This window comes from Symphodus melops, assembly GCF_947650265.1.
Source record: "Symphodus melops genome assembly, chromosome: 18".
Classification (NCBI taxonomy): domain Eukaryota; kingdom Metazoa; phylum Chordata; class Actinopteri; order Labriformes; family Labridae; genus Symphodus; species Symphodus melops.
Window position 1 is genome coordinate 11,360,357 of NC_136708.1, and position 24,893 is coordinate 11,385,249.

General features: G+C 39.7%; 3 protein-coding genes across 7 annotated transcripts; all 3 read right to left on the bottom strand.

Moving 5' to 3' along the window:
* Positions 1-3,446: 3,446 nt before the first annotated feature.
* snx10a (sorting nexin 10a) lies at positions 3,447-6,519 on the bottom strand. Of its 3 annotated transcripts, none has more exons than XM_079368670.1 (7): positions 6,453-6,519; positions 5,088-5,125; positions 4,847-4,930; positions 4,652-4,752; positions 4,447-4,545; positions 4,088-4,276; positions 3,447-3,973 (listed from the first exon to the last, which is right to left on the bottom strand). In XM_079368670.1, the coding sequence occupies exons 2-7, from the start codon at positions 5,106-5,108 to the stop codon at positions 3,841-3,843; spliced, it is 627 nt and encodes a 208-aa protein (XP_079224796.1). In that variant the 5' UTR covers positions 5,109-5,125; positions 6,453-6,519; the 3' UTR covers positions 3,447-3,840. The 3 variants fall into 3 exon arrangements, with proteins under 3 accessions (XP_079224796.1, XP_079224794.1, XP_079224795.1); XM_079368668.1 differs by having other exon boundaries at positions 3,447-3,976; XM_079368669.1 differs by having other exon boundaries at positions 3,447-3,976; positions 6,493-6,513.
* A 4,213-nt stretch (positions 6,520-10,732) lies between these two features.
* cbx3a (chromobox homolog 3a (HP1 gamma homolog, Drosophila)) lies at positions 10,733-13,898 on the bottom strand. Of its 3 annotated transcripts, none has more exons than XM_079368916.1 (5): positions 13,799-13,898; positions 12,884-13,037; positions 12,485-12,641; positions 11,582-11,676; positions 10,733-11,355 (listed from the first exon to the last, which is right to left on the bottom strand). In XM_079368916.1, the coding sequence occupies exons 2-5, from the start codon at positions 13,027-13,029 to the stop codon at positions 11,229-11,231; spliced, it is 525 nt and encodes a 174-aa protein (XP_079225042.1). In that variant the 5' UTR covers positions 13,030-13,037; positions 13,799-13,898; the 3' UTR covers positions 10,733-11,228. The 3 variants fall into 3 exon arrangements, with proteins under 3 accessions (XP_079225042.1, XP_079225041.1, XP_079225040.1); XM_079368915.1 differs by having other exon boundaries at positions 13,768-13,882; XM_079368914.1 differs by having other exon boundaries at positions 13,627-13,876.
* A 233-nt stretch (positions 13,899-14,131) lies between these two features.
* nfe2l3 (nfe2 like bZIP transcription factor 3) lies at positions 14,132-22,003 on the bottom strand. Its single transcript, XM_079368913.1, has 5 exons — positions 21,039-22,003; positions 19,029-19,109; positions 17,697-17,795; positions 16,481-16,931; positions 14,132-16,391 (listed from the first exon to the last, which is right to left on the bottom strand). The coding sequence occupies exons 1-5, from the start codon at positions 21,552-21,554 to the stop codon at positions 15,622-15,624; spliced, it is 1,917 nt and encodes a 638-aa protein (XP_079225039.1). The 5' UTR covers positions 21,555-22,003; the 3' UTR covers positions 14,132-15,621.
* Positions 22,004-24,893: the final 2,890 nt, after the last annotated feature.

Genomic DNA, 24,893 nt, shown 5'->3' on the forward strand with positions numbered 1-24,893 from the left:
CTCTGCTCTGATGAGCAAGCTCCTGTCGACCTTGGAACTCTCTGGAAAGACAATGCAAGGGGAGCCGTGCAGTGAAAGAAGGGAGGCGGGGGTGGTGGGAGAAGATAAGGTGGAGGGAAGGATGGTGGGAGAGAGAGAGAGAGAGACAATAGATGAGAAAAGGAGAGGGAGTGTTCTGCTCAGTGTAGGGCAGCAGGGCAGTGCACCCTCCCTCCGCCCTGTCTCAGCTCATCTTGAATGCAAATGTGGTTTCTATACGGTTCCTTTGTGCCGCTTCTAACTGCTCCAGAGAGAAGCAATTACAACTGCTTCATTCACTCAGAGAGAGGGAGACACGCACGGATAAAGGAGGGTAATTAATAAAGAGATAGGAGGAGGTGAACATGTAGTACCTGTGGAGGATCTTTAAGTAGAGTATTGATTTTAAAAGGAGCTTTGTTATTGACAAAAACAGACATCGACGCTAAAGCTGACCTGGCTCATAATTTGTGACAAACGGCCCTATGGAAGTTCAATAGCATTACATCAGAGGTGTTGTGTGGAGGTTGCGTAATAAAGTAATACACTACATCTGTCATACAATTGATATTCCCCGATCACCACAGACACACCCGTATAATATATCATATCAAAAGAAGTCCATCTAAATATGACATCACCCTCCATCCGTCTCCATCTTTCAGGAGGACAGATATTTGCAATGCCACTTTTTTATCCTGTTGCAGGCTCAGTGGCTGGGCAGCCCTGCGAGGTATGGCAAGAGTTTTTATGGCAGTCATTTGGGCCACTAATATGTCATCTCCATTAGCTGACTTTTAAAACTCACAGATAGATGGCCCTGTGACATTTATCTGCGAACAGCTCGTATTTTAGCTGTTAAATGGCGAGCGATGTGCAGAGTGCGTGCAAAATGAGTGTGTGTTTTAGGCATGTTGGATGGGGGGGGGGGTTGGAAAGCAAGATGCATTGACTTTTAATGATGCTTTATGCTATAGCACTTTAGAGGTAATGATCACAAATTCAATGCACCTTTGGCCCATGCAAACAAAGGAAGACCAGAGAGAAGAAAGGGAGCAGCTTTAGACGTGCAGGCCTTCTTCCTGATCCTGGGCAGCTGATGTAGACTGCAGCATCAGCAAGAAAAACATCCTGATACAAAAGAGAACAGCTAATTAACTAAGCAGTCTATTAGAGATATTGAAGAGGAAGAGTGTATAGATGGGTGCAAAAATAAAAGTTGGGTTGCAAGATATGCAGGCTAATTGCTCATGGATTTTTCCATTGTTGGCTTTTGCATTGTCAAAAGAGTGAAGCTATTCCCTCCAGCAGCTCCAGGTGAAAGTCTAAATGAGATAGTAATTTAGACTCGTAAAATAATACTAATATTGACATCCAGCACATGGGAAAGCATTAAGGAGATTCTGGCCATAAAACAGCTGTAAATATGATCTACCATCCTGTCATTTAACTTCTCACATACAGAGGAACCTTTTCCACCTCCCTCATAAAAACAACATTACCCCACCACATTAAAAAAACTGAGAAAATGTTCAGTGTTGTTTTTTAAGTGTCACCCAAAGGAGCTCAGTCACCTGTCCACAAACTCTGAAGTTGACTAATGTGACAGAAAATTAACAATTAAACATTTCACACGGGCCCAGAGAGACCGCAACGTGGCGCGTTCACAACTCAGTGGACACCCTAATTGCTTTGAAATACAATTGGGTTTGGGCTTTGTTTTGTGTTTTGGAGGTATGAAGCGCATCAATGCACACTGGAAATTGAGTTATAAATTACCAAGATGAAATAGACATGTACCGTGAATACTCAATATCCAAATGCTAGATGTTCTCCGCTGCAAAAAGGCAGATGTGTGCGCACACACGGAAAGACACACACAAACGCAAGATGCTACCGCTTGCAGTTGCATTTCATTTTGTCAGGAAATTGACTTGCTCTGAACCAAACACTGCATGTGTGTGTGTCACACAGTATTCCTGTCATGGGGTATGTTGATAAGGTCAACCTTAACAGCAAACAGTGATGGAGAGCACCAACCAAAGACCAGGGGGATACTGAAAATGACAGTGGGTGAGGAAAAAAAAAAGTTCATTCATCCACAGCTTTTCCACCAGCAGATGTGTGTGTGTGTGTGTGTGTGTGTGTGTGTGTGTGTGTGTGTGTGTGTGTGTGTGTGTGTGTGTGTTTTCAGGCTTGTCGCTGTGTACACACGTGTCTATTTGCCATACGAGTACAGCTCTGTGGCTGCTGTGTGAAATCACTGACAGCTTCATTATGGCCCGTGCGCACAGGGAGACAGCACCATCCAGGGGAAGGAGAAGAGGACAGACACTGGACAGCCCAGGTTTACTGAGGGGCCAGCCCATGTAAACTCAGCTGTTGGAGGAAGATGGTTTCAGGGGGGTGAGGGTATCTTCTGTCTCTTTTAATGAGCATTTGCTTCTTTCATCAGCTCTCAGTTTATAGGGCTGTCCATCCAACAGTTGGACTCAGTCCTATTTCTTGCAGTAAATTCCCAAGTGAAATATGTAATGGTTAAATTAACGTCAACTTCCTTTAATTAGACTCTCACCTGGGAAAGTAGTGACAAGGAGTTGAAATGTGACCATGGCTTCTTGTCAAAAACAATGCTGAAGATTTAAATCAATCAAAGCAGGGATATACATACAAAAAACCACCTCGACTAACATCTAATATAAAGATTCAGCTTGTAGTGAACAGTGAAGGAAACACCTCAGTTAGATTATAGCTACTACAGTTTATTAAATACACACAGGGGCCTGCATATACCATCGATCCAACTGAACCTGATATAACAGCCTTTAGCTATACAACAAAGGTGATTGTTGAGCTTTTAAAATGTAGGTGTTGGGCAACAGACATGTTGACCTCTTCATTCTTATTTAAACAAAGACTCACTGTAAAACCTTTGATTAACCATTTCAACACAATGTTTACATAGACCCATACATCAGGTGAATAGTGGCAGAGCTTGGACTGTTTTGGCTTAATCCAATTATACCTAAGAAACAAGCAAACAAGAAAACACTAGCTATGTATGCCAAGGTAATTTCTTTTGTCTCTTTTTAACAAGGGAATGCCACACTAACTTAGGGTTTTGTTAGGTTTTCAAACCCACTTAAGTTTAGTAACTGGACCTAGACAAAAGGAGAGCAAGTCAAATGCACACTCCAGTCTTCCACCAAATGCTTTAACAAACTTAAAGGATGTTTCAGTATGTGCACAATAGAGTCACCTCTAACAACGCTGTAGACTGTCATCCCACTGCTGCATTTTCTGGTGTCCCTTCCTCTATACTCCCTCTACTGGGCTGTAACAACAATGCATGACTGTTGCACTGTACAAGTCAAAGACAAGAGACATCGGTGCCTGTCAATTCCATTTTAAAACATAACAAAACTTGGTGTAGATGCAAGGCATTTTATACTTTTATTCATCATAACAAAACATAAAAGTATTCTCAAATATTTTCTTAAAACAGTTCAAAACACTCTTTACTAACAGTACAGCTCCAGGGCAGATAAAAATATACTTAGTAAATATTTAAGAATCATAAATTTGCTTTTGCTATACATTTTTAAAACAAGTATGTTTTCAAGTACAATATGAATTAAATAACCGAAGTAGAGCTTTAAGAGAAAAGGAAAGCAAATAATTAAAACAAGTCTGGAGTAATACAGTCATCAATACTAAAACAGCATTTTGCACTTTGAAAGTTAATTAAGAAAAGCAAGAGCACCAAGAGGTTGATACATGAGTCTAAACAGGAGAGAAGTGGTCAGATAAAGCTGCTGTGCTTCACGAAGCACTGAAATGGGTTTGGGTTTGAGAAAGACAACTGCACAGCACCGGATCAACGGACTCAAAGAAGGGGAGGGGGCTTTCCCTCAGCGTCGTGTCTACACTCAATCCAAAGCCTGACGATGAAGAGCTGCTGCAGAAAGTAGAAAACAAAAAAAAAGGGGGGGGGGGGGGGGGGGGTCATCGGTGGAAAATAAATAAAAGATATTTTTTTTTTTAAGTAAGCCATCTGTCCAAGCTCTACCTTTCACAGTCAGAGTCACAGGACTTCTCTAGCCTGCTGACGCAGCCGCTGCTGGAACGCTGGATGGCTTCAGCCACTGTGTACCTGGTCTTACCTCGAGCACACCTGTCCATCCTTTGGATGTTCAGGTCAGACTGGAGGAACAGATGAAGCCGACTGTCCGACAACAGCAGAGGTATATGAAGAATACTAGAAAATAAAGTGCATTTAATGACAACATTTAATAGTTAATGGTCTTGCCATCAGTATATTTCTTAACTTCCTAAAAAGGCTTCAGCAGGAGTTTATAATTATACCACTAGGTGGCGATGCTATAATTTGTCAGTTATTGTCATTACTTCAGCTGCACAGCCACTCACTTTTCCAAGAACTCCTGCAGACCCTGCATCCTCTGGGTGACCTGCTCCTTTTTTCTCAGACTGATGAAAGGGTTCCAGGGTGGCAACTTGGGTAATTTTCTGGACAAATAGTAACGCATATTGCGCACACATAAAATTTATATGCTATATAAGCTCCCACATGTCAGTAACACATGAATCAGAGGTAGAAAACTTGGGAACTTACAGGATCAGGGCATTTTGCTCCAGACAATGCCGCAGCCAAACAAATTCACTGTAACGCCGCCTCACACAAGAAGTCTTCTTTCGAAAACACATGCTGTTTGTCTACAAAGAGACATCCATTCTTAAGATGGGTAAAAGCGTCACAGCAAGAATCATTCAAAAGAAAAAAATTAGAGTGGTTTTTGAAAGAACTCACATATAGGCAGATCTCATAGTCAATGTGTGTGTGCCAGAAGTCATCCTTGACAAGCCTCGGGGATCGAACACAAATTCTGAAGTCCTACAAAATTGAAAACATAAAGCTGCATGGGTTTTAATGCATAAGATGACAAGATGAACACTATGTTATGGTAGTTTCATATTTCTATTGTAGGACACCACAATTGCTACCACACAAATACAAGATGAATATTGAGAGATCAAGGGTGCTTTCTTACCATTTTTGGCAGACTGTCCATATACACTCCACAAATACCTGCCAGGCATCGACAAATACATTCAGTTACCTTTCATTTCAAACGTGTATGTCATATCAGCAAAACATCAAATTGCCAGTGATTACCCACGTGACAGTAATTGCGCATTTTGACAAACATTTCAACTCAACAGTTATCAAATAATAATATTGAAAAAAACCCAACTATTTATTAGGTTAGTTTTACAGTAATAACCAGTCAAGTAAAGTCCAGTTTTTTTAATCACTGGATCCGTTTTGCAAAACACATGCCTGGCTACTGTTTAATACTTTATAAACTCAAAAGTGCAAAAATGTGGAGCTGATGCAGCAGAAAATGGGCAAATGAGGAGGACTTAGCTTGAAAAAGTTTTAAGGAAGCCTTAATAGGGACTCACACACATGCACACAAATACAGCTTGGAACAACTAGAAAGCACTTTTTGGCACACTACCGGGCCAGGCAGCTCTTTCCCCATTTTCAGGCATTAACAAGGCTATGATGATAGATCATAAGAAGTTATATTTTTAATTTAAGAAAAGCAGTCTTTAAATGTGTTTATATTGGATCCCTAACAGCAGAGGAAAATAGAAAATATTTTACATGATGTGACTTTTGTTTAATACACAAGTATTGCAGCTTGACTTTGACAGTCACTGTCTACTTTAAAACATGTTATCTGCGTGTTGACATGTCTGTTTCCAAAATAGTTTAAACAGCAGCAGCTTGCACTTTGTCAATACCAGAGAAAAGTGATCAACGAATTGACAAATCTCAGGCTGGCAAACAGTTTGCATACAATTTGTTTTGTTTTTTTAATGTATGACAGATTACCCATGGCTGAATCCCATAGGTCAAATGTTTGCATAGTCTTATTGCTGTTCAATCTTTCGCAACGCTTTTTTTTTTACAAAGAAAATGACAAAACTAGCATTATTTGTGCAGCCTTAGTTCAAATGTATGTTCCTCAGCATATGTGGAGCTTTAGTCAAGTCAGATTTCCATCATAGACCTATAGCACATTTAAAATTGTTTCATTCTGAGTAAAGCTCATAACGTGTCATCACTGAACATCTGAAACAATACACCAACATGTACTGAACCCAGGCCATTGAGTTCAACACCCATTCAGTTACAGTTAGTTTATAATCTCAACTAGCTACATTTTACTTAATTTATGAACGTTAGTTTATAAACAACATTGCAATTTAACTAAATTACAAAGACACCTCCCCCTTACGTGGAATTAAAAATAAATAAATAAATCAGATAATTCTCCTCTGAGCAAGTGCAACGCTGTAGACATGGGCCTATTGAAATCAAGAGTAACAGCAATGAAGTCTCTTACTTTAAAATTAGGACATGTAACTCCACAGCTTGAAGCTCACCTTTTCGGTCTTCACTTCTCGAGCAGCGTTGTAAAACAGCCACGAGCAGCTCAGCGGTGTGGCTCGAGTCTCGCGCTGCCCTGGACTGAACCACTTAATGCTGTCTGCTAATACAAACTGCTAACTGCTCAGTGTGACCTCTACCTCTCTACTTATTCACGCCTTCACTGTTCAGGGAAAACAATGTCGCTCTAAATAAAACAATATCCACAAAACAGAAGATTAAAATGCGTAAAATATTACATTGAAGTTTGTTTTAATGAAACCACAGGGTTAAAGAGTGGCTTCCCTCTTCAGTGACATGTGTAAGCACTAGGCTATCCTATCTGAGCAGCTGTCTCTAATTAGTTCACCTGGTATGATTAGTGTAAAAGGCAGGAGGCGGGATCATAAAGATGATGAGAAAGAACGGGATACTCGGATTGACCCGAGCTATTTGACTACTGTAAAACGATCAATTTCACTCCAGGCCTGTTTTTAACAACATTGCTGGTTTAGAGGCCTAATCATAGATACCTAAAGTCAGATTACTTCCTTTTGTACTGTGAACAAAGATGTGTAACACGAAAAGGTCTATGTAATGTTTTTAAATGAGAAAATGTATGAGAGAGAAAACACATCATACAACCACCATTAAGAAAACAACATATCAAAACACTAGCTAACTAGCGTCATCATCACTTACAGGATATGCATATATTTCTCGAGACTTAATTAATTATTGAAGTCATGGACTGATTTGTAGTCCTGTACAATTATTATTTTAAAATGCATGTTAAAACCTAATCATCATTAAAACAGCATAAAAAAGGCAAAGCAAAGTTTAAGTCAATCCAAGTGGATAACATTAAAAAGAATAATTAGGTGTTGCTGCCATTCACTAAGGTGGCATGAGAACTGTTTTACAATCAATACTTGTGGTCAAGCAATTATGATAAATAACAGCTCACCACTAGTCAGCTACTTCAGTAAAATGGCACTACCTCATGTGATACTGTTTGAACAAATAAAGATAAAAAGAACTGACTAAATTAACACAATTCTAACAATTTGGGGTAAAATAAGAATGAAAACTACCTAAAAGTTCTATTTCTTTTTAGTTGAAACTTTCAAAATCCAGACTCCAGTTCTCATTTTATTTGAATCTTTATTGTTTACATAAGGACACTTGTCTCACCTACAGAATACCTGGTACCATTTTACAGCAAACTTAGCTGCTCATGACCAATAAGTGTATAAGAAAGAAGCTCAAGCGAACCTCAACTGTTACTGTAAAAACAGCAACACACAAACCAGTGCAAGTCACTAACCTGACACAAAGTATGAATAATACTCTGATTATTACCAGATGGAATTTAAAAGTTCACAAGGATTTGTGCTGCTATGCAGAGTAAAGTTTACTTCTTGAGGTACCCTATTGACACTTCCCAGGCACAATAAGCAGTTCCAATGAAGAAAAAAATAGGTTACTGGGAACAAAACAGTTAAACAGTAAAAGTGCTCAAAAGGGGATTTAGGGATTTTCTGTGATCATTGTATTAATGTTAAATTAAACTGTGTCCAGGATTTTAACAGCTTCCCTCTTAATTGAGCACTCATTCAAGATGATACCAGTAATATTATTGCCCTTATGCAGAACCATCCCTGTTTATCACAGAACCACACAGTACAACCAAAATGGATAGAGCAATAAGGTAAATTATGAGTTCATACCTTGATCCTTAGGCGTCTAAAATCCTCTGCAACCTATAAAAGTGGGGATTAATACAAACTCTGCTGCCTCAAGAAGGGGTTTTAAGGGAGGGTAAACTTGCCTGATTTACATATAGAGGTCTCCTTATCGTTGGCCATATCACCAGCCCCTATTCACTTTCAAATTGTCCTGTTTAGCAACAAGAGGAGGGTTTTTTCTTTGTTTGGAAGTCTATATAGATAGTCTGATAGTCTGGTCGTGGCTGATTAGTGCAATATAAAAAGTTCTTCTGACAACATACTGACTCAGGAAAGAGCTCCTTGATCTGGACTATAGACAACCAACATCAGCAATGCAAACAAAGCTTCAGATAACCTGGTAATATATTCTGCAATGACGCACAAAGTCCCTTTTCTCCATTCTTATAGAGACCTCGGAGTATTACAGTAACATCTCATATCTACTAGTTTGTTAGCATAAAGTTTCTAGTTTATTTATCTTGCAACAACATAGACCTGAATTAGAATCAGTAATATGGTGAGACACAATAGGATACACTGTATTGTCCCGTGTGGGAATTATTCTTGGACTTCAAGTGCTTCACGTTTGGTTGCTTTGATAGATAAAAACAAATAATCCATATTTAAATAGAGAGGCAATGAAATCCTCAAACAATAAACAATATTACCTATTGCTAATATTGCACATGATAAAATAACAGACTAACATAAAGTTCAGTGTTAGAAAGTGTCTTGAATGTGATCATAGCTGTTGTGACATAATTTCCTTTAAATGATTAGCTAAATGTTGAATTTAAAAAAAAAACAGTTACGTTGTCAGAAAATGTATTTATGTGTTGACTGTTGTTTTAAAGGTTTCATGTGTGCTGACACTTCTGAGATTTGAGACGGTCTGTGCTGCACTGATACAAGGTTTGATTTAATCAAGATTATCTTGATCTCAAGAGGCCGAGTGAATTGGAAGGATAACTTAATTTTCTCCACAACAAAATGTTGATTGTTTTCTTAAAACACAAACTGTATTTGCATGAACCTGTATCTTGGCTTTGTTTTAATCTCAGTTACAACCTGAAGGGCAAAGACTACATAACTTGAGAATTTTTTGTGGAAGTGGATGTTCTTCTGTGCACTGTAGTCTTCAACCATTAAAGTTTTATAAATTATTTTGAGAATTTAAAATGATGTTCTTGTATAGTGGTCCCTACAAAGATTCTGAGAAACAGGTTCCTTTTTCATCCTTTTCAGAACAATTTGGAAAATGATTGCCTGCTCTTACTACAATTGTTCAGAGATTTCCACGGGTTTTTTCTCCCCAATGAAAACTGAAAATAACCTGGTTGCCTTAGAAACGTCATTAACACTAATGCTCAAAGGTGTAAAGTCCATCTCCCGTGCCGTAATGCCAGTCACAAGACTCCACCCAACAGCTGCAGAGCCCTGCCATCTGGTGACAAGTCCCAGGAGAGACACCCCGTAACTGCTGATCTCTGCTGTTTGTTAGTCATTACTGAAAGTATTCAACTTAATGATGGAAGTGTGTCACCAAGGGCAGGAAGTGATTTACACTGGAAAAACAAATACTGAAAGACATTCTCTTATCCAAGTAAGTAATGCACTTAAAAAAACTTTAGTCAAAAAATAGTACGTGCTCTAATCACATGGGAAATCAAGCAAATCAAATAGTTGGACACAGGAGGGAGGTACATGAACACAAAGGTCAGCGCTTGTCATGGGCCAATTTTCATCTTAAATCAATGACAAACTTAAAGGGTATGTTTCATTGCTCTTTTTAGTGATCTACAGAATTCATCCTACCAAAGATTGTTACAGGACACTTCTGGTCATAATGATGTTGGATCTGAATGCCCCTAATTTATATCTTCTTATTACTTTGGCAAAATCTCTGACTATAAAGCATTAATGGCCCGCCACAGCGTGATTCAGCTCTTCAGGACTGAATCAGAGGTTTATGGTGAAACTCCAGTCAGCTGAAATGCTTTTTAACCTTTGATAAAAACCACATTTATTTTTTAAATGAAAGATTGATTTTTGGGCTTTTATCTTGATGCCTTAATTTAGAGGAGTGGATAGAGCCAGAAATCCGGGACAGTCGGGAATGACATGCAGAAAAGGACCTACAGGTCTGATTGGAACCCAGCAGCCCGCTTGGAGGATAATGGCACACTACTAGTATACACTTCAAAAAACCAAGATAATTATTTCAAGTTGAATACTTACATGTACAACATGTAAATGGTCCAGCTTGCAACACTAGCATGAACCCAGAATGCAAAATCAAGTAAACTTTAAAACTTGGTCCAGAAAACATGCAATAGTAAAATACATTTAATGTTCAGATTTTCAAAAACTTCAAATATGTCAATAAGCAGTCTTATTTTCAAAATGTCCCTACATTAAACAATTTGTGTGTACTGAAACTAAATTAAGTTGTTTATATCACATCAACAGTTTACCTAGAGCAAACTATGAGTTTGTTTAGCTTTTAGAATTCTTCAGTTACTTCAAGTTGAATTTGGTCACATAAAACCTTTATTAGAACATCAAATTATATTTACAGGTCCAGTATACAAAAAACAGGTTTTCAGAACAGAAAAAAAAACAATGATCAAAAAGTCCAATTTTGGATTAAAGACAAAAGGTGGCCAACAGTTGACAGCCCCAAACAAAAAAAGAAATTTAGAATACACAACATTGTAATTGCATTAATATGGGCATTGGGGGGTTCTATTGAAGAGTTTGGTTTGATAAACTTCCTTCACATCAAATTGTAATGGTGCTGGAAGAAGAATACATGAAAAAACCACCACCTGCTCTCTTTACAATCCATCCAGCTCATATGTACAAAATAGCTCTTCTCGCCTGCTGCACACATTACAAGTGTTGAAACATCTCCAAATGAATAACTAAGCTCACTAAAACTAGAAGGCAAGCCAGAGGAGAAATTTCCATCCTGAGGAAAAGGGCAAAGGTGGTTCAAGGAACTGCAGAGACCAGAGGGAGTACTACTGAGCCTCATCCTCCGGACAGGCGTGCCACGTCAGTCTCTCCTCATAGAAAGAAATAACCACCTGAGGGCAGCGAGTGTTGGCCTCACGGGCCGGGACCAAATCTGCCTCATCTGAGTCTTTCCTGAAGACAGAGGAAAGACGTTAAAAAGGGAAGAAATCCCTGATGCAAATCCCTCACCAGTCGCTTAAGGTTCAATTGTACCATATCTGGGCGAACATTCAGTGGACTCTAAATTTACATTTCAAAACTTTTTGAGGGAATAAAGCCAGAGTAACACAGTTCATGAAAGCATCCCGATGGGGAAAAAATATAACGATAACTGAAGAGCATCGTCTTCTGTACTCACCATTTCATCAAGAACATCAACTCCCCACTACTGTCAGTCGCACCAATGATGCGTTCTGGTTCGAGGTTCCTTGCAAAGCCACGTGGTTTTTCAGGCTGCACACAATCACAACATATTTATTTATTCACACTTGAAACTTCGGGTCTGTCAGATCAGTTTAGTTCCCCTGACATTTATTGATTGTGTATTTTAAGTAACAATGGAGCTCCAACAATTTAAGGTGTAAATTGACTTGTATACGACTTTCTTGTTTTCTGACCACTAAAAAAAAAACTTCCATACTTTTTTTTCATATGTACAAACTGGTTTCACACTGATGACAGAGGCTGTCAGGTAAAGGCTAACAAAGCAGCCGGTGCAATTTGGATTTCATATTGCCCAAGAACACTTTGCAGGAGCTGGGAACCCAACACCAAACCTTTCGGTTAAAAGATGACAAGCGGGTCACAGCAGACAAGAAGTGGTGTGGTCTGAAGTACAGGGAAATGTTTTATAGAGCCGTCAAACTGATTTCATATCATCCCATTTGTGTTTAGGAATCGACTTTTTCTCTTAAATGATTTGAAGGCCTGTACAGCTATTTGATCTGTGGTCAATTTTACTCAATGTATTTACTAGTTTAATGATCAAAGCTTTTCTCTGCTTTTGTCAAGACTATTCAATCGGAGGTCTCATGGCAATCCATGTAGGATTTAGGAGTGTAAAACTGAATTTTAAAAAGTAAAACCCAACCTTGTGGGGTTTCTTTACAATTCCCTCTACAATTCAAGTTATTCACAATTTGCCCCCTTAAAAAAAAAAAAAAAAAAAAAAAAAAAAAAAGGAAAAAGTGAGAAACTATGTGAAGGAGTCTCACTTCTGAGTTTGACGGAAGACGTAGGTTAGCATGCAGATAAAACTCACCACATCCTTCTTCTTAGCTTCTGTGTCTGGCTCATCTGTCGATGCCTTCCTCTTTACAGGGGCAGGCTTCTCCTTAACGTTCTTCTGTGCTTCCAAAAAGCCTGATATCAGCTCTGGACAGTCCAGGTTCTCCTCTGGCTCCCAGGTATTGTCTGCACTACATGAGCAGGAAGAAAAGGAGGGGGTAGCATTTACACATCAAAGCCTCCTTTGACACCAGCTAATATTCAAACAGACGAAAACAATGATATTAACAATGAGTTGTAGCTTGCTTTGTTTAATACTTTGGATAGCAGCATAACCATGCAAATGAATTGACTATGAACAAAAGCATAGCACAACCCCATACCAGGGAAGCACTTCCAGCTCAGCGGGGGGCAGCTGTCCAGGGTAACTCACTCTGTAAATCCTTTCCACTTCAGGAAGAACTCTACTTTCCCATTGACAATACGTTGGTCAAGTACTTTCTCCACAACAAACTCCTCAGGCTCCTCCTGAGTCTCCAGTGCGTCCTTCTTACCCTTCGTGTTCTGCTTCTTCCCCATGTTGTGCACTGAGAACAAGGAAGAGAGACAACTTTAGCTAGCCCACCAACTGAATGAACTCAAAGGAATCATGCACAAAAACGTCAGCTTGTACGGTTACACACGCAAATATTAGAAATGTAAAGGTGCTGCAAATCGAGCAAGCTAAGCTTTTAAAGGAGGGGAACATTTCTAAATGAGTCAATTTTAAAGATAAGACGTTATACACATTAGCCACCGTGTTAGCTGTAGCATTAGCTGTTATTGTTCCAGGCCTTGGCATTAAAGAGGATTTTTTAACTTGAATGAACAAACTGCAAACCACGGTTAATTCAGCTGCATTTTTAAAGAGTACAGCCTGAAGCATATGTTGGTGTTTAACGTTAGCATTTTTAAAACACATCTGAAGAATAATAAAAACTCGCCGTAACAAAAAAAAAAGGCTCAAATAACCTAAAAAGAATAGATACTTAAACGTGTAGCTAGCTGATGTTAACGTACAAAATACATCTCAGTGGTGATACAAGTCAGCATACATCGAAAATTCATACACGTGTACAGTATTAAAATTGATAGATAGGGTTAGTTAACAGTGTTTTGTTAACATTTTTGGCTCACTCTTTCTGCTCAAACTGCGTTGCCTGTCTCGAAGTCCGACTTGTAAAACACAGCTTCCGCTAGCTTCTTTGGATCAAGCAATGCAATGTATGCAGAGTTTTGCACGGTGCTGCTTTTACAGTGATGTTTGTGCATACGCACCCTAAAGACAAGTCGAGCGGTGACTTCTTACCACGCGGTCAACCTTTGGTTTAGCTCGTATCTGCAGCACTCACTGGGCGGGCGCCAAAAGCCGTGGCTTTTCTACGGAATCCTGGAAGGAAAAACGCGCTTCGCTTTTTTTTTTTACCTCTTCGTGTGTCGTCGTGGCTCGGAGACATTTGCTTCTACTCTTCTCCATTATACATCTAACACGGCCCTTAAGTGGACTTTACCCGGCATTAAATTTACGTGTACATGAGTGTCTTGATATTAAATGATTAAAAGTTAGTATGCAGTATGAAGGCAATCACAGCTCCATGTTTAAGAAGGGACGCTACTCCAAACAGTGACACAAGAATGAGGCTGTTTTCTTTTTTTTTATATATCAGAAAAAAAAACAATATTTGCAAGAGCATTTTCAAAACCCTGATGCAAAATCATTTCATCATCATTCAACAATCACCATGCAATCAAACATTTGCCCTCAGCAACAGAGAAAAATAAGTTGGAAATTCATACAAACGGCAAAGTAAACTTGGTCAAACCAGAAAATTAAATAGAAATTTATGAGGGACTTACAACAAAATGAAAAGCGTCACACTTTGCACCCTTCTACACTTAGCTTGCCTGTTTTAAGTGGTGTGCATTAAGAGGTCAATTTTGCTGAAAACTTTTTTCAACTCTCAAATAATCTCATTTATATAAAAAGCAACATATTATCCGGTTATATTCTTGTGATTGTTTTTTACTTTTTCAGAAATCGTGTTCAATTTTTGGGCCATTTTTGCGAAAGACAAAATGTATAGTTAATGAGTGCACTTCACTTGGCCTCTTTCTTATTTACTTACCAAGATCTATTACATAACGTAAAAGTGAGGTAGAATATAATCTTGCAACAACTCTCAAAGAATTAAAATTAAAGGGTAAAGCAAAATTGTGCTTGAAACAAATGATCCAAAATGAACTAAAATGGTAGTCTCTCACTTTTTTTGTCACGATGTGCATATGTGGATCATGTAAGCAAACAATATTCAAAACGCTTCTCCAATGCAAACTAAGGCCATGTCAGATTAATCATTGGTATAATCATATGTCATCAAGACATAAGGAAAACACAAAATCTTTTTTTTTCTTCTTTTTTTTTTTTTTTTTAACATTTCAGTTCACATTTCTACCGAACAATACATGCCCTCAACAATCGGAAACAAATCTGTAAACTTTAACTGGGTAATGTCCAAATATTCATACCATTTTAACATGAACTAACCCTTGTGAAAGAAAAAAAAACATAGCGTCCCATGATGCATAGTAGCATTTCTGGAACCTCAGAAACTTTAATAAATACAAGTTTAACCTCCTCTTCATACTGAGTCGGTATACACTGAGGGGCAAGATTACATGAACAAAAATAGAGGCCTCCACCAAGATCTCTATCAAGTAACTGTCAAAATGCTGGCCATGTTGATGTTAGACATGTATGCTTGTCGGTAAAAGTTAGACTCATTACTTTAATATTCAGAGGCACAAAGAGAGACCAGTCACATCGTCTGCAGTGTCGCTCTTCCCTTACACTGCCCTGGGATGCCTTGTGCATCTTTATTGAGCAAAGAATGTCCAGTGTGTAGGCTACATTTTCCCGCGAGAAGTTTTATTTACAAAGATCTTTTTTTTTCTTTTTCTTTTTCTTTAAATGTTCTGAATTCCATTTCTTTTTTGCAGCTTTCACAGATTTGGGCTCCCCACATCGGTGAATCTACACCCACTTTGACAGAAGAGGAGATCCCAAAACCAGAGTAAGGCAAATAAGTTCAGAAATATTCAGAAAAATCCCAAGTTCAAGCTAGAAGTACTGCATCATTGCTTCTTCTCCTTCTTTCTCTTGTCTGTTTTGTTGCCAGTAGATGTAGAGACAGCAGGCCGTCTCACGGGCTGAACTACAACCCTCCCGTTTGCCCCGCACTGCAGGGTGAATCTCTCCGGGTTCAGGGGCTGTCCTGAATCATCCCTGAGTCGGGCCAGGACGTCTCTGGTCAGCTGCTTTATCTGCTGGCCCACAGCACCCATTGTCTTGGCTGTAAGATGTTTCTCCCTCAGCAGCCTGTCTCTTTGAGCGTGCAACCTCTCCACCTCTTCTTGGAGCCCTGTGATGGCATCGAGTTTGCGCTTCCTGCAGTTTTGTGCTGCCAACTTGTTCTTCCCTCGTCTGCGGATATCCCTCAGCAGGGTCACCTGTTCAGGTGAGAAGCCATGGCCGTCGAGAACTTCCAGGAACTCCTCCACAGGCATGTTCACGATCTGCAGGACAGAGAAGGGGATGAACATGGCACGGGCGCGAAGCTCATCGCGACTCAGCTCCCTGTCCTCCGAAAACGGCCCTTCATCATCGCTGAGAGGCTCCTCTTTGATCCCTTTGTGGGGAAATGTGACTGGCGGCGGGTTGAAGAGAGCAGGAGAGGAGTAGCTGTGGTCATGCCACACACTCTCACTCAGATCAATGGGGGACCACGACGTGGTGTAGTCTGTGATTGACTTGGGGGGAACTGACTCCACCTCACTGCTGTAGCCTGTAGCTCCACACTCATCCTCACAATATGAACTGGAAGACGATGACATCTCTGATGACCCTGCAATAAGTTAGTTATTGTATTACTGTGCATGACAAACAATCCTTGAACACATGATCTTGAAGTATTAGTAGAGATATAAAACCAACCTGGGGAGACAGGACCTCCAGAGCTGCTCTCCAATGAGAGACCAGAGTCTGAGTCCAGGTCCTCCAGGACCTGTGGGTCTATGTCCTCCAGACAGTCCATCAGCTGGGTGTCTATTGTGTCCAGGCCTTCCAAACCCAGCTGATTGATTTGTTCAAACACGGCCTCATCCAGACAGCCACCCAGTGCACCATTTCCAGTTAAATTGCAAACTGAAGCGAAGGGGAGAGCAGCCAGGCCCAGGGCCATCCCTGGTGATGCATCCGAGTGTGACGAGCTGGTAGATTCCAGTCTGAAGAGGGTTCGTCGTTGTTGGGTAGCTGGCCTGGGCTCAGCTCTTTCAGACGCCGCATTGGTTACCATGGCATCATGCAAGCTTACATCCTGGCTTATGGCGCTTGTGATGTCCGTGTCAATGTCTGAAAGACGTCCAGAAACAAGGGAGTCCAAGTCCTATACAAAACATACACCAAAAACAGAAATGTAGTCTGAGCTGCTTATTAATTATACTGCTTTAAAAAGGTTGCCACAAAAAGTTGAAGGTTTGAAAAAAATCAGGTGAAGAAGAAACAAGTCAACTCACATTTTGTCAATTACATCTCTACAGCTATTTCATAGATCTGTCAGATAAGACAGCGTCTTTGTCACAAAAGTAGTGAAAAAGTGACACTTCAGTTTTTAGTGTTCAGGATAAGCCAAATTACCTGCGAAAAAAATTATCAGTGTCTGGGTTTTGCTCTTCTTCATACTAAAGCTTCACACTGGATAAATATGACTCAACCAACAACATTTTAAGACAAGGACTGCCCTATTACTAAATTCAAGGTTCAAGGTACTTTATTGTCAAATATGCTCCATGTTAAACATACAGCACAGATGGAATTGCAATCCCCCCAACCCGCAGTGCAAACCTGCAGTGCATAAAAAGAGCACTAAAGAATACAATAAACGTGACAAATTTAAATAAAAAAAGCAATACTATAAAACAAATAACTTAACTAAAGACATTTGGGACAACAAATAACGAACGACAGACAATCAACAGACAAGGGCATTTGTGAATATTGCACCATGGAAGCAGTATGTAGATAAATTTAAGTATTAACAATATAAACAGAATACAGATTAAGTTCAAAAGTGAGGTAGTGCGTTGTAGTGTAGTGCAAATTAGTTAAAAAATAAGAAGCGGTTTGTAATAACCATGAAGTAAAAACTTACATCAAGGTCTGTAACAGACAGGGAGAGTAAACTGCTCCAGTGCTGGTCAATATCAGTGCTAGGAGGTAGGTTCAGTGATGTGATGCCTTCAAGCAGACTCTAAAAAAGAGCAACAAACAGTGTTAAACATCATAGAAAGAGTCGCTGGTGTGTTTTGCGCAAGCATTGCCTTAAATGTTGATTAAATGTGTCTATGTCCAAGTTTTTTTTTCCTGAACAACAGGTACTTAAAAACAAAGTCTTTTGTTAGTATTTGAAAGACATTAGCATCCAAACTACACTATCACCAGAACGCTGCCAAATGAGAACGTGACTTCTAAACTGAAAACAGGACCGTGTCATTTTCAACACCGTCACTTGCCTCTTATATACCGTAAATTCTGTACTATTGAGCGCACCTGGATATAAGCCGCACCGGCTAAAAATAAGTAAATAAATGTATTTGTACATATATAAGCCGCACTTGATTATAAACCGCAGGTGTCCACGCTATAACAAGAGCTATTTACACAGACGTAGGTTACCGGTAACATCCGCACATACTGTAGCGTCCGTACGGACGTTAAAGGACGACGAGAGCGTTCAAATAATAACTTTTAATAACCCGATCACTGTCGGCCGTGACCACGCCGTTTACAGCAGAGAGCAAAACCATAACTTGCCGTAACAATCCAACTCTCTCCCCCAGCGTTCTCTCATACAGCCACTCAACACGTTCTCGCTGGTGCATTCACTGACTCTCCACATAATCGGAATTATGAACACATTATCAACTACTGACTTTACAACATGAACCGTTACAATACGAAGCCTAGCCGACGGTGTCTGTAACACGGCTGATGAAAAAGATGACCGTAATATATTTCACAAGAAAAAGTCCATCCATTCACTGCCTCAGAATGACTTCATTACTCACTTCCTCAGTCTCTGTTGTCGCTGTCAGTGTCATCTTAACGTGCAGCAGCTCTGTTAGCTTCTTTGACAGCCAGGTCGATCGCCTTTAACTTGAAAGCTGCATCATATGTATTTCTCCGTGTGTTTTCCATCATGAGGGTGCGTGCATGAAGCGCAAAATGACTGATATTAAGATCCGACGTGACAAAGTCAAATGTTTTTGCGGTAGAAGCTCATTGTCCCCCATAAAAAATCCATGCATTAGCCGCACCGGAGTAGAAGCCGCAGTGCTCGAAGTGTGAGAAAAAAAGTAGCGGCTTATAGTCCGGAATTTACGGTACATTTCACGATTCCTGACAGACTTACCAAACACTAATATGTAAGAAAACAGGCACTATCTAAACACAAAAGCCCTGTGCAACATTTTACCAAACATACCTCGTGCTCCAGCGTGGAGCTGTGAGCCAGCTGAGTGAGAGGAGCAGGTTCTTCTTCTTCTTTAACTTTAGCATCACTCTCCTGATTGAGGAAAGAGGGGCACGAGGTATGAAAGGTGGGGGGGGAAAAAATCCAGTTTGTTAGTTGACATTCACAGATTTTAAAGGACAATTAGATCTTGTGGCGTGAGCCACATCCTGGCAGATGATGAAAAAAGAAAAGGTCTGTTTCATGAGCACATGTATGATTCAGGGGGAAACTAGACTTATTATTATTATTTTTTTTTTAAGGATTATTTTTGGCCTTTTTGCCTTTATTGATAGGACAGATAGAGTCGGAAAGGGGGAGAGAGTGGGGAGAGACATGCGGGAGGGTGGCCACAGGCCGGACGCGAACCCGGGCCGCCCGCGCGAGGAGCAAAGCCTCGCAACATGGTACGCGCGCTGTCGCTGCCGCTGAGCTATCGGCGCCCCCTAGACTTATTATTTTTAACTGTGTTTGAGGTCTTTTGCAATTGATTTTTTACATGTGTTTTATGCAGGTTTATGATAGATAGATAGATAGATAGATAGATAGATAGATAGATAGATAGATAGATAGATAGATAGATAGATAGATAGATAGATAGATTAGAGTAAACATAATTACAGGTTAAACCTGTGCATGTGAAATGTGAAATTTATTCATGCTGTAGGACACTCCTGGTACACCTTGTACTGCATGTGGCTCTCCAACTGTCTGTCTAAGATGTATTACTGTGACATAAGAGGATGGATTCAAGCAGAAAAACCCAGAGGCAAACTTTTGACAAACTGTAGTCTACAAAAACCCTTTTCTGCCAAAGCCTTGTCATAGACTGTCGACATGTACTAACGTATCTTCTTTAGCTAAAAAAAAAAAAACCTTTTGAATGTAGATAGTAAGATGTACAAGGGCTGTTAAATTATAACATGTTTAACAAAGGAGAGGGTGAAGAATAAAAGATGTGTCAACATGGCATTATCCATGTGAACAAGAACCCTGAGAGGCGGCTGTGTTCGAGTATGGACCACCACTTTTATGTAAGCAAACAGGGTGTGGGTCTAAGGCTCACTCCTCCACCTCTCAAGGCCCACAGCTGGCGGCTGAGTCTGAAGTCAGGGGATATGGTTACACAAAACGGCGACATCAACTGCCCTCAGGACATAACATACACCAAGCAGCTGTTTTCTACCCTGAGCGAGAAAAACTGGATCACTGAACGGATTGAATATAAAGGTCTGGGCGTGATTGCAGTCCTGGAGAACATAAGGGGAAGTCACAAAAAAACAGAGGGCAGTTACACAAAATATGAAACAATGCACATTTTCAATCAGCAGGAAGTTAGTGCAGCCATTGTCAAAACCTTTTTTAACTGTGTTTGGTCACACTGGCCTCATTAGGGTCTTATTTTGTACAGTTAATTCTACTAGGCTGACTGTTTAGAGGGGGTTTAATGGAACAAGCGCCATAGTAAAGAGTGATAGGTGCAGCAAACTGGAGTTTCCTAAAAACTGTTTGTATGATAACCTACTCATCAGATAGAAAGTATAATATTTAGTGTTTAGCATATTACCATATAGAATCAAAATGCTCTAATCTAATATCATAAGTTTATTATTAAGTAATAAGTTTATCTATGTATTTAATTGTATGACCCTGCAGTGGTAAAGTAATTCAAAGTGAAAGTGAAGGCACCATTCATTATTCCAACAGCTTGTCATTTTGTGTCTTGTTTCCTGGTTCAGCAGGAAGCATCAGTGTAATAACACATTTGTAGGATTGACAGCCATCATTGTATAACAGGGGCTGGTGCTACTAGTTAGCAAGTGTTAGCTTTTGCTGTTCTGCTCAACATTTAAGAGGTTTACACCCAGTTCATCAACCAAGAGGGTCTAGTTCTTTGGGTTGCCAGCCAAATCGTCTCTGCACATGTAGCCAAATGATTAGCAAAGTATGTTCAACTTTATGTTACATCACACACACACTTGCCTCTTTAAGAAAGCCACAGGCTCCAGCGTTACAAGGCCCCTGTCCAAGTTCAGCGGTTGTTTGGCAAACATCTTGGCCTCTGTCGAGCAGGTGTTCACTGTCACGACTGGCCTCGTCCCCGGAGCTTTCTAACCCCGAGCTGGTGTCAGTGTTGTTGCTGGTTGAAGGCCCGCAGTCGGCCTTGTCAGTGGCAGACACTTGGTGCACCAGCCATGCGTTCAGCTGAGTGGGGAACCGGGGGGAGCCGAGGTTTCTTACCTCGTCCAGCAGCCGGCGACTTGCAAAGAAATGGTCCAATTCAGGACATTTTGGGTGAACACTGTATCCGTCAAGATTGTCTCTTAAACTGTGAAAGGGTGTCTGTGTGTAAGCAGAGCTGGGACCTAAGTTAATCTCTATAAGAGGCGAGTAGTAGCCGCTTAAGTAGCTGTCGATATCAACACGAACTCCAATCAAACTGAGTAAGATTGTTAACTGAATGAGACCTTCTGTGAGGTATTTTTTCGCGATTTGCATTTTCTAAACACTTTCAGAGTTGTAGATAATTGTGAAATCCTGACCCAACAGTTCCTCTTTCCCGATCGGACAAAGGGAAAAGCCTAACAAAAGAGCACGCCTTCCCCTGTCAGACAAAGAGGTCCGCCTGTACCGGCGAAAACCTTAGATAGCAACACTAGCTATTAGCAGTTAGCTATCAGCTTTAATTACTGGTTAACGGGAAGCTCGTGGCGCAAACATTGCTAAAGTATTGCTCTTCATTCCCTGACAGCGCCGTAGTTATTCGTCGGTGACACCTGCTATCAAAACGTTCCTGATGCTGCTAATTAAACAGAAAAGAAAACATGTGAAAAGCCAAATGCTGTCACCGGAGAGTGCTGCTACTGGGGAAACTTCGGTTCAAGATTTACATAACTGATACCAATTGGACCAAAGCGTTAACCGCAACAGAATGTGATTGGACGATAACCGTGTCAGTTTTTATTCCGACCAATGGGACCAATGAACAGTTTCTAACCCTTATCAGCCCCGCCCCACTTGCAACTGACACATTATTAAAAGGGATATTAGCAGAATAAAAACCGACATCAGACCTGCAGTCATAAACAAGATACATACGAATTGTCCATTTACGAATAAGTTCAAGCTTTCTAGAGTACATTATTCTAAATACATATATTATTTAGGAGCTTAGCCAGCCTGCAGTTCCGGGACGTTTGTTCCACTGACCTGCATTTGGGCCATGTTTAGCCCTAATGGTGAAATGCTGAATTACAGTTTAAACTTGTTCAACAAGCTGCTATGAATACTAGGCAAGGCAAGTTTATACAAAAGGCAATAAATTCACATTGCTTTACAGGCATGAAAACAGAAATAAAATAAAACACAGTTTAAGGAAAGAATGCAAAAGAAATAAGAAAATAAAATAACAGCAAAAGAAAGATTGTACATCATTGAAAGACAGAAGAATGTAAATCTAATCTAAATCTAAAAGCTGCTTCTCCATATTTGCTTCTGATTCTGGGAACACTGAATAAACCTCTTCCTGAGGACTTGAGCGGTCTGGATGTTTTATATGCTTCAAGTAGATCTGATGTGTATTTAGGGCCAGGACCATTCAATGCTTTATAGACCAGTAGTAAGATTTTAAAAGGTGGGATCAGTGTGTGCAAAATACAACAGTGGGTATGAAAATAGCTTTCCCTCTAACGATTCCATTCCCCAAGCATGACTATTAATATCAAATATTTCATAGATTTGAAATAACAATTTAACTTTAAGGGGGACTCTGCTCAAAGTGAGTTCATTCACTCTGTACTGATCAATTCTGTCTTGTAAATTAAGTAGCCTAGGCTATGTGAGGTATGATTTTATTTTTTGAAGACATTCAACAAACTATTCACTAGGCTATTGGCAGAACTCACCTTTATTATAATTGTCTTAGAATTGAGACAATCCTGTTGTTTGCCTACCTCTACCACATGGTTTATCATACAAAACAACCGTTTAATGTTTCAGGGTCTGTCCGTGGGTTTATAATCCGAGATGCTGTCCTCTTAATCTGAAACATAATGGCACCATTTTAGGAACATACCTGATCCTTTAAAATACAAAGGTTTATAGCTGTTTGTTTGAACTTAATAATTATTCATGCTGAAGCTGCACATAGTTGTTTTTCAAAACATAGTGAAGCAGGTTAAAGGAGCCCTTGATATCCCTCCAGCTTGGAGAGAATGATAATTAATATGCCCCTCAACCTCTCCCATAAAAGGAACGTTAAATGTTTGACTCATGGAAAAAAAATATATGTACCACAAAGATTTCCATCATTGGATAAAGGTAATGCACAGTCATTGTTTTGGGGGAGCTGAGTCTCTCCTTTCAAGAGCTCTGATGTAAACTAGTTTTAGTCTAATGACAAAGTCAAAGGGGAAGATTTTAAAACGTTTTTTCCCAGATAAACCGTAATTTCCAGACTCTCTTTTTTGTTGTTGCCCAGATTAATGTGTAGCTGATAACTAATTATCCAAGGTCTAGCTCATATCATTGTTGTGATTAGTGGCAGCCTTGAGTTGAATCAAATAACAGAACATGAAGAACTGGAAGTTAAAAAAAAAAAAACATACACTGGTTGTGTTATCAGAAAACATTTATTTTGGAATACAATTGTACAAGACACACATTGTTGTAAGTGTACTGATGGAACACCAGCATGTATTTGTGATTTCTTTATTTAAAAGGGACAACGCACATTAGTTTAACAAGAGCAACAAAGTCTCACATGTAAATGTGCCAGTTTTAGCCATGCAGGCAAATTTGGCAGGTTGATGATATGTTAAGAAAACATTAGAAAGCAAACACTATACAGTACAAAAACACAGACACAAGAGCATCCAAGTATAAATAATAAAAGAACACAAGTGTGAGTTAAAACATACGCATGGAAACAATAGATAAAACAGCACATATTCTGTAGGTATAGTGTTCCAAGTATGTGCTGCTTGATAAGAAAAGACTAAATGCCCAAAACTACTTCTGTAAGTGTAAGTTTACAGTCCCCTTTTTGCAGATGCTCTGATAGACGTGTTTAGATTTTGCTTAATAATAACCTTTGCATACAAAATGTCTTATTATCAACATTCTACAGAGAGTAGACCTACGAACTTATTAGTACTATTTAAAATGTTAACTTTAACATAGCAACCAAAAAAAAGATTAAATAGCTCCAGGCACCAAGTCTCAAGGCTGGACCACACAGACTATGGCCTGGATTTAGTTCAAGTCAAATAGACGTGAAAGTATCTGTAATCTGGTTTACTTGCGACCCCTGCTGGCGAATAATGCTACACTCACAAATTTGATAATATTCAAGTCCCCTTTCCAAGAAACTCCCTCCATTCAAGCCCCTTTCTAATAAAAAATAATTGTGTATTTATAAAACGAGGCTCATATGTTGTAAATAATGGCTTAGAAGACGTGTTGTGTATGATCATCATGTAGCATTACACGGCCTGAATGTGGATTATTATTGATGATTTTATGACAGAATAAGACTTTTACTGCCGGCTTCATTTTAAGAAAAGCATTTTGAACTGTGCATTGATTTCTGTATCTATTATGTAGATTACAAACACCAAAAAAGTATCATCATCATCGTCCTCTTGGACCCTATTGTTCACTGACATCCTTTCTTGCATGTGTGGTTGTTGTAAGTAAATTCAGTACCATTTCAAAATAAAGAGGTAAAGAAAGTCATACTTGAACTAATATTGTCTCTGTCAGCTTTACATCTCTCCAGCAGATAGCCAAGCCCTCTAGCAGACCACAGGCACAGATGCTGAGCAGACATTTCTACCG